Source organism: Adiantum capillus-veneris, chromosome 26 (genome assembly GCF_014529385.1).
Source record: "Adiantum capillus-veneris isolate H3 chromosome 26, ASM1452938v2, whole genome shotgun sequence".
Taxonomy (NCBI): domain Eukaryota; kingdom Viridiplantae; phylum Streptophyta; class Polypodiopsida; order Polypodiales; family Pteridaceae; genus Adiantum; species Adiantum capillus-veneris.
This window is the reverse complement of record NC_140956.1, coordinates 106,974,278-106,983,107: the sequence shown is the minus strand read 5'-3', so window position 1 is coordinate 106,983,107 and position 8,830 is coordinate 106,974,278. Positions and strand designations below refer to the sequence as shown.

The 8,830-nt window shown below is 42.2% G+C and overlaps 1 protein-coding gene across 1 annotated transcript in view; it reads left to right on the top strand.

Moving 5' to 3' along the window:
* Positions 1 to 7,376: 7,376 nt before the first annotated feature.
* The window catches only part of LOC147423958 (receptor protein kinase-like protein ZAR1), a 2,848-nt gene continuing 1,394 nt past the window's right edge, over positions 7,377 to 8,830 (top strand). Inside the window, exon 1 of the mRNA XM_086502131.1 lies at positions 7,377 to 8,830. This exon is cut by the window's right edge and continues 233 nt beyond it. Coding sequence (XP_086358257.1) covers positions 7,497 to 8,830 — 1,334 coding nt within the window. The 5' untranslated portion in view covers positions 7,377 to 7,496.

The window sequence follows — 8,830 nt, the reverse complement described above, 5'->3', positions numbered from 1 at the left end:
TCATTTGGTTAAACGAGGCTTTCGTAACAGTCCAACAGAAAGCACATTGTATGTAAAGCGTGAGGATGATGTATTTCTCATTGTGGTTCTTTATGTTGATGATTTGCTTATCACTGGACCAAATGAGAGACATATTGCTGAATTTAAGGCTGATTTGAATGCTACTTTCAAGATGAAAGATTTGGGGCTGTTGCATCATTACTTGGGTATACAGTTTAAGCAGTGTGATGGTGGTATTGCCTTGTGTCAGAAAAGTTACATAGAGACATTGCTATGTAAGTTTGGACTTGAGGATTGCAAACCTATTGCCACTCCCATGGAAACAGGTTTGAAGTTGAGTCTACATGATGCTGGCGATCCTGCTGATGTCACTCTTTACCAAACTGCTGTTGGCTGCCTCATTTATGTATGCAACACGAGGCCAGATATTCAGTTTGCAGTCTCGCAGGTCATCAGATTTATGCATAGCCCAGGGTCTAAGCATTGGCAGGCTGTCAAGAGGATTTTCCGCTACCTTAGTGGCACTTTACATCTTGGCTTGTTTTATCCCAAGGGGGATCATTGCCGCCAGACTTACATGCTTTTTCGGACTCAGATTGGGCTGGTTGTTTTGACACGCGAGTGTCCACAAGTGGTTTTTGTTTCATGCTTGGCAGTTCATGTATATCATGGTTGAGCAAGAAGCAACCTACTGTGGCCACTTCGAGTTGTGAGGCTGAGTACAGGGCAGTCTTCACAGCTACGGTTGAGTGTGTATGGCTCAGACGCCTTATGGCTGACTTGGGTGTTGGACAGGACACTGCCAACACTATCTACACTGACAGTCAGAGCGCATTGGCAGTTGCGAGGAACCCAGTTTTTTATGCTTGCACAAAGCACATTGAGGTGCATTACCACTATGTCAGGGAGAGACTCTCAGCAGGAGAGATCAGCTTGGCTTATGTGCCAACACAGGACAACCTTGCAGATCTTTTCACAAAGGCATTGTCTCGTGAGAAGCTTGAAGCTTTCCGCAAAGCTTTGGGCTTACTCCCCTTTGTGGACTGATCCTGTCCTCAGGGCATGGCACTTCCCTTTACTCATGTGCCAGCTCTCGTTCACCGCATCACTCCAGGGGGGATTTGTTACCATATACATGTGGTAGTGATGTGTGTGAACACACTAGGACCGCCGGGGCATTTTTTCCCTCTTTAGGAGGTTTTTTCCCCCGTGCATTGTATATACGCCCATCACTCTAGGGCTATCTATCTTTCCATTGCACACTAAGTAACACACTCTCTATTGTGTGCCTTGAGCTCCCTTCGTCTTCTCCAAGCTGTGTGTGTTTCTCTGCAACCCTAATTCCAACAACTTCAGCTTGTCAAAGTTCACACCACAGAACATCCTACTGATCTACTTACAAAAGGACTTCCCTTAGAGAGCTTTGCACATTTTCGCAAGCAGTTAGGTGTAGGGTAGTACATCACTTCTCTACATCTCTTGTATAGTAGCTTCTCTCACACTTAAAGTACCACATTGGACTTTAAGTGGGAGGTTGTTGGGGTATAAAGCCCAATGTGGTCGGCCAGGTAAGTGGGTGGGCCGCCAGGTATGTACACATATTCTTTTGTAAAAACCTAATAAGAACTCACTATGCTCTACACATTACAGTAGAGCGAGTTCACCATATCGTCGTGCTCTTCTTCTCGCACTCTCTCTCGCGTCGCACTTCCGCTCGTACTCCTTCACACCGTGCTTGGCAGGCATGTCAGTCAAAGCATTGGCTAGCATGGTAACGTACTTGCTTACCCATGACTAACAATGCCATCCATATTTCCTACCCACATTAGCGTTTTGCATAATACCACATCTTCAAGATGCAAGAAGAGGCATTCACAGTTGGAGAGTACCCCCCACTTGGCACACATGTTGACCAAGCAAGCACGTTGTTATTGTCCAATAGCCCTTGACTATAAATCTCATCATAAATTTGTTTTCCCATGCAATCATAATATGCACATGCCTTCAAAAAACACTCACAATCATTGCATTTGATGAAATGTGTTTAAAAGAGCCAAGAGATTTTGGTGATTGCATTAGGAGAAAAGACCTAGCTCTCTACATGTTGAAAACAACGTAGCTCCCTGGTCGTACGACACCACAATTGACATGCATGTTGAGCACAAAAATTCCAAGCAATATTTTTTCTTTCCAAGCACTTGCAACGAACCATCTCATCATGAAACTTTTTGCCAATATCAACTACTTGCATAATGTCCTATGCCTTGAAGATGCAAGCATAGGTGACTACGTCTATAGAGTAGCATTCACTCTGGCTTAAATAGTCTACTTCTTGCTTGCTAGTCCTTTCTCTTTTTGGCATATCCTCCAACTATTGCATTCCAATTGACCAAGGAAGCTCGAAAGGATCTCCTTGTGTTGTCAACAATATACCTTATTTGACATGCATGACAATCACAACATTGCAAGACCCCTAGCTAAAGATCTCATGATGAATTTATTTATGTACACAGCCATTGCCCCATGACTTCAAGATACAAAATAGCTGAGAGATTTTAAAAGTTGACAACCTAGAGCTTCCTTTCTCTGCCCATGTTGGGCATACCCTACAATAAATGTACTTCAAAAACGACATCCTTACATTTCCGACAATCAATGCATTCCAAGAAATTTTTGCGTGTTTAGAAGTACACTAGAATCGACATGCCTGTTGAGAAAAAAAATCGAGCAAGTTTTTTTTCTTTCCAAGAACTGCTATCAACAATCTCATCATGAAGTTGCTTACAATTCCAACTTCTTTCATAATGTCTTGTGACTTCAAGATGCAAGCCTAGTGATTGCGTCTAAAAAGAAACATTCACTCTATACTGGCTTAAATAGCTCATTGCTTGCTTGCTAGTCCTATCCTTTTTGGGAATATTCAATAACCATTGCATTCCAAGAGACAACATCTATGATAGGAAGTTGACAAAGAACTCTTTGTGCTTTCAATAGTATACCGTATTTGACATAGCTGACAACCACAACATTGCAAGAGCTGCTAGCTAAAAATGCCGTCTTTGACCACCATGGCTACATTGTGGACATTGGCAAGCAGCTGCTAGCCCCTCTCTCTCTCTCTCTCTCTCTCTCTCTCTCTCTCTCTCTCTCTCTCTCTCTCTCTCTCTCGTCCCCACTTGTTCACATTCTGTCTCACCAACCCTTGGTGACTTCCCCTGGCTGACGATGACGACGCTCCTGCAGCTTCCCCATTTTCCTTTATTTGCAACCAAGTCGCCTTATTTGAATATGGATATGTGTAATAGAGTAAATAGATTTTGTATACAGATCTATCAAAGCATTGCCGAGCACATTATGTTTCTCCAACAATCCATGTGAATGGCTTCCATACCTCCAAGCATAGATAAGCAGAGTCCTTCGAATCTGTTGAATATAGCGCAAAGCTTCCTTGCAACGTTTGAAGAAATGCCATTCCTTCGCATCTGCGAAAAACAGCGCAAAGCTTCCTTGCCACTGTGCTCGGTGCTCTCTCTCTCTCTCTCTCTCTCTCTCTCTCTCTCTCTCTCTCTCTCTCTCTCTCTCTCTCTCTCTCTCTCTCTCTCTCTCTCTCTCTCTCTCTCTCTCTCTCTCTCTCTCTCACACACACACACACACACACACACACACACACACACACACACACACACACACACACAGGCGTGCCATGAGAGCCTTGCAGTGTCATCATAGTGTCTCTCTCTCTCTCTCTCTCTCTCTCTCTCTCTCTCTCTCTCTCTCTCTCTCTCTCTCTCTCTCTCTCTCTCTCTCGCTCTCTCTCTCTCTCTCTCTCTCCAAAAAGGCCATTCCTTCACATCTGCTAAAAACGTTGCAGAGATTCCTTGCCACATTGCTCTCGGTGCATATATTATGAAAGAGAGAGTGTGTGTGAGAGACAGCGTGACAGCTTCGGAACCGGGCGACTCTCGCGAGCAAGAGCGGGACGTAAAAGTAATGGGCATTTTGTTCATAACCCGTCATACTATGGAATGCGCCCATATCCGCAACCTGCACTGCCTCCCGAGCTTTTCACAAGATTGTCGAGTTGTGGGAGAGCCTTGAGGCCATTTTCGAGTTGAAAGGGCCCTATCAACGTCCAGCTCGTACGTTCTCTCTCTGTCTCTCTCTCTCTCTCTCTCCCACACACACACACACACACACTGTCGTCAGAGTACACACGTACCATGAGAGGCTTGTGTCGTCAAGAGTCTCTCTCTCTCTCTCTCTCCCCCCCCCCCCAAAACAATTGGTCTGTTCGAACTTCGTGCATGGCGTGGGGACTGGGACTCGGGAGGCAATTGTGCTCGCATGGAGGTAGGCCTATACATTCAACTTTTTGCCAAGCTGAAGGGACGACGATTGGTCTGCAAAGCTGTGCAAGCTGAAGGGACAACGACTGGTCGACACGTGGAGGGTCTCTCCTTGCTTCAAAAATTTAAGCTCCATTATGTAAAGTATAGAAGTACAGATTGTTTCATTATTTTTAGACGTAATTACTTTTTTTGTGAGGTAATTTGTGACAAATTACATGCTAAGCACTCAAAAATGGATCTCAATTGTCAAACACGAATAAAGATTAGAAAATGTTGAACAATCCAACCAAAATAGATATAAGGGTATTTTTGGGAATTTTTGAAATTTGAGAGGTATTTTGGGAATTTTCACAAATTAGAAAGGTATTTTGGTATTCTTTCCAGAAAATAAACATGAACAAAAAAAGTAAACAAAGATAAATCGGACGACATATGTGCTTCGCAAAAAATATGTCACACTTCAGAGCCCTAGATCCCACCGCTTATACTTATACATGAGAAAGGTAGACCACCAAGTTTTTGTAACTATTGACCGAACCATACTCTTTGCGGTAGTTTTTTGTAATCATGCTCTTTCTTTAATATAAATCTGCTCTTGCCCTTTATGGGGGGGAAAAAAAAAAGAACACACTAATGATTGATGACATCCCTTAGTCGAGTAAGACATCCCTTAGTAAAATCCAAGATAGCTTTAGCCTAGCTGGTTGGGTAAATGTTTTAGATAGAAAGTTGGCGTTGGGTACAACTCAAAAGACCAAGAATAAGACGCATCCCTTGAGTGAGAAGTCACAAGTTGCACATTCTTTCACGTGAAAGTGAGATTGGGCTCTGTGTATGTACCAGCCTTTTAAGCTCCAATCAACCAAAATTAGGTCCATCACATTGTTGTGAGTACTACAAAAAGAGTCAAGATTGATGGATAAAAAATGCTAGAGTCCTCCCTCTGTAAAAGGCACAATCAAGGGCTACCTCATCAATTTTGTCAAGGATGAATGCACATGTGAGCTTATGTCGATGGTGGCACAGGTAGAGAATATTCTGCGCAAATCGACAAAAGTGGAGAGAGTTTTGCACGGTTTGCTTACGTAAATACATGGTGGCAAATTTTGCACTACTCTACTTCACTACATACACTCGTCTTTGCATCTCTAGTGCCTTATGCATCTTTACCACTCTTCTCTTATATGACATCAACAAAGCCAAATTGCAAAAGAAGGTTTTTATGACCTTTTGATTTCGATTTGCTTATTTTCAATTGGGTAGGCATGTGTAATACATTTGCAAACAAACAAAGGAGGGAGTTGCATTAAAAAAAAAAGAGTTGGAATTGTACCCTACCATTAAAAAAAAAGAGTTGCCCTACCATAATCAAAAGAAGATAAAATGCCACATTTGGGAAGAAGTTTTTCTTTTCCCCATTGCCAAAAGAAGAGATTAATTCCTTTTGTTATCATTTAAAACAGATTTTAAACTAGTCTTCACACCAACAATAAACAAATAACATTGAGGGATATTCACAACATATCCTTCAAATTTGTCGAAATTCTCAAAATACCCCTCAAATTTCAAAAATAACCAAAATAGCCTTGAATTAATTTTGGATGGATTTCTATTCTTTTCTCTTTTCGACATCAGAAATCCATCTTCAAATATCTTAGACAAAAAAATATCACCAAAATAAGTTGTGATATAAAGACATTTTGTCTAGAAATAATGAAGCATCTCATCTTCAGAGCCCACGATACGATTTAAAGTCCTAGTTCTATCATCTTCTATTGAGGGAGCACCATTTGTCCTATGAAGAGTTGCCCAAAAAAATAGCCTTTGGAGATTTTTCCAAGATTAACAAGGGGAAATTTGGGAGTTTGAGAAATACTTAAAGACATTTTGGGAATTATTGGAAAAATATGAGAGGTATTCTTGGAATTTTTCAAACTCTAGGAATCCTTTGGGATTTTATTTTTTTTAAAATCAAGGATATTTTGGTAATTTTCCTCGACTTTAACAAGAAAATTTAGAATTTGGCTGCTCGCTACTTGTAAATCTTGCCAGAGATAAATACTTTGTGGCTGCCTGATTTGATTTGGGTTATAGAGGAGATGGTGATACTACCTTTAAATGTGTTATGGCCATCATTGATTGATGCGATGGTGGGAACACGGTGCAAGTGCTTCAAATGATAAGCAATTGCTTGGAGAAGTGAGAATGTGCACACAAAGATACGCTCCAAACCATGTTTGTTCTTATTATGATTGAACCACTTTACTACTAAGTATAGTGGAGGGTAGTTGAGGAATAGACATTTGTAGAGAAGGATTCTCTAGCAGTGCTCGGGAAAAGTGCTCAGCTTAGCCTTGAGCTGGTTGGAAATTGAGAATGGCTGCTTGAGATAGTAGGAATAATGGAAAAAATTTGGCAAGAAAGTGTAAAAATGCCAACAAATGCAAGCTATTTTGCATAATCTCTTGTTTTCTTAAAGGGATTTATGTATGTTTGGCAAATAAAAATAGAATCTGTAGTGTTTATCAAGGCAAAAAATATAGTGTGTATCTTATAGGAAAGCTTATCAAAACTTATATAGTAAGCTCTAGGCTTGTAAAGGTTACCTTCATTATATTCTTATCAAGCTTTTGATAAGAGTTGGCATGTAAGCCACAAGCCACAGAGGCAGAACACTCAAAGGTCAAGCCTACATTAATTAAGGTGTAGATTAAGGTCTAGTAATTAATATATATTAATTACTATAGATAAATAGCAATTATACCTTTTCCAGACTTAGTCTGTTTCAACAACCTTAGTCTACACCTCAGTCTAGATTAATAAGATCTCTTGTTTTTTGCCTTGGAAGTACTAGGAAGTCCAGGACAGTACTTGGGGCTTCTTTGACACCCAATTTGCAGACCAGCTCAAAAGCTGCCTCTCTCTCTCTCTCTCTCTCTCTCTCTCTACACACACTGAGGTATCATCCTGAGAAACTTAACATGAATACATGGTAATAATCTACCCCCCCCCCCCCCCCCCCCCCCCTCTCTCTCTCTCTCCACATATCCGATCATGCTAGTTTCTTTGTCTCAACAGCAGAATGCTGGTTAATCATTCCAATCAGCCTGAGGTGGGTTTTTGCAGCAAACAGAGAGTATTGTTAGAATGTGCGAACCAGCCACCACCCTCACATCGCGAAGGCAATGTGCATTCCTCACAATGCTCTTGCAATGGGCGCTCTTAATAAGCAAAGCAACATGCCTCAGTGTTGATGGGGTTGCACTCATTAGCTTCAAAAACAGTCTCACAAGTGACCCCTACAATGCACTCAGTGATTGGAATGCAAATGACTCCACTCCATGCGCATGGAGTGGAGTTGCATGCACTACGTCACCAGCGCCGCAAGGGAACACATCTCGTGTTGTGCACTTGGAGCTTATCGGTAAAATGCTCAGTGGTACCATATCCCCTGCCCTTGGAGCCCTCACATCACTCCAAACTTTGAAGTTGCAAGGTAACTTCATCAATGGAAGCCTACCTGTGGAGCTCTTCAACGCAACTTCCCTGCAAATTCTTTTACTCGGCGGAAACCGCATTACTGGCTCACTGCCATCAGAGATAGGTAACTTGATCAATCTCAGAGTTTTCGATATATCAAGCAACAGGATGCTCGGACTCATCCCTGAGTCGCTCACAAGTTGCAAACAACTGCAAATCCTTGTCTTGGCGAGAAATCTCCTCTCTGGTCCGATCACAGACACCTTTGGAACAAGTTTCACCTCATTAGAGCAGTTGGATTTATCATCAAACCTCCTTTCAGGATCAATTCCAACAGATTTGGGCAAGCTTTCAGCACTACAGGGAACCCTAAACCTCTCTTATAATCACCTATCTGGGTCAATCCCATTTAGCTTAGGTAATCTACCTTACACAGTGAGTCTTGACTTGAGCCATAACAATTTAAGTGGAAGGATACCACAAGATGGATCCCTTGCAGAGCAAGGCCCAGGCCCATTTCAGTATAACCCCGGGCTATGCGGGTTTCCCCTCAACATTGCATGTACTGTAACGCCGTTCCTATCCCCTCTGCCTAGCCTCCCCACAGAGGGCTCATCGCCATCTATACTAACTCCACATGGTACTACTGAAATAAACCCTTCTAGCATTACCAAGAAAGCAGGCTTGAGCTCCGGTGCAATCACAGCCATCGCACTTGGCGACGCTGCTGCTGTCTCTCTCTTCGCTATTCTTTTTGTCTATCTCTATTGGAAAGCAAGAGGCTGCAAAGAAAAGGACTTTACTTCTTGGGTGGTAAAAGATGTCAAAGTACCAGCATCCAAGATTAGATGCTTCAATTTGGCAAGCACTAGCGAGGATTCTGAGGCCAGCCCAGGATCGGAGAAGGAAAAAGAGCAAGGCGAGCTCGTTGCTTTCAATAAGGAATTCGCTTTTGACATAGATGAGCTCTTGAGATCATCTGCATATGTGCTTGGAAATAG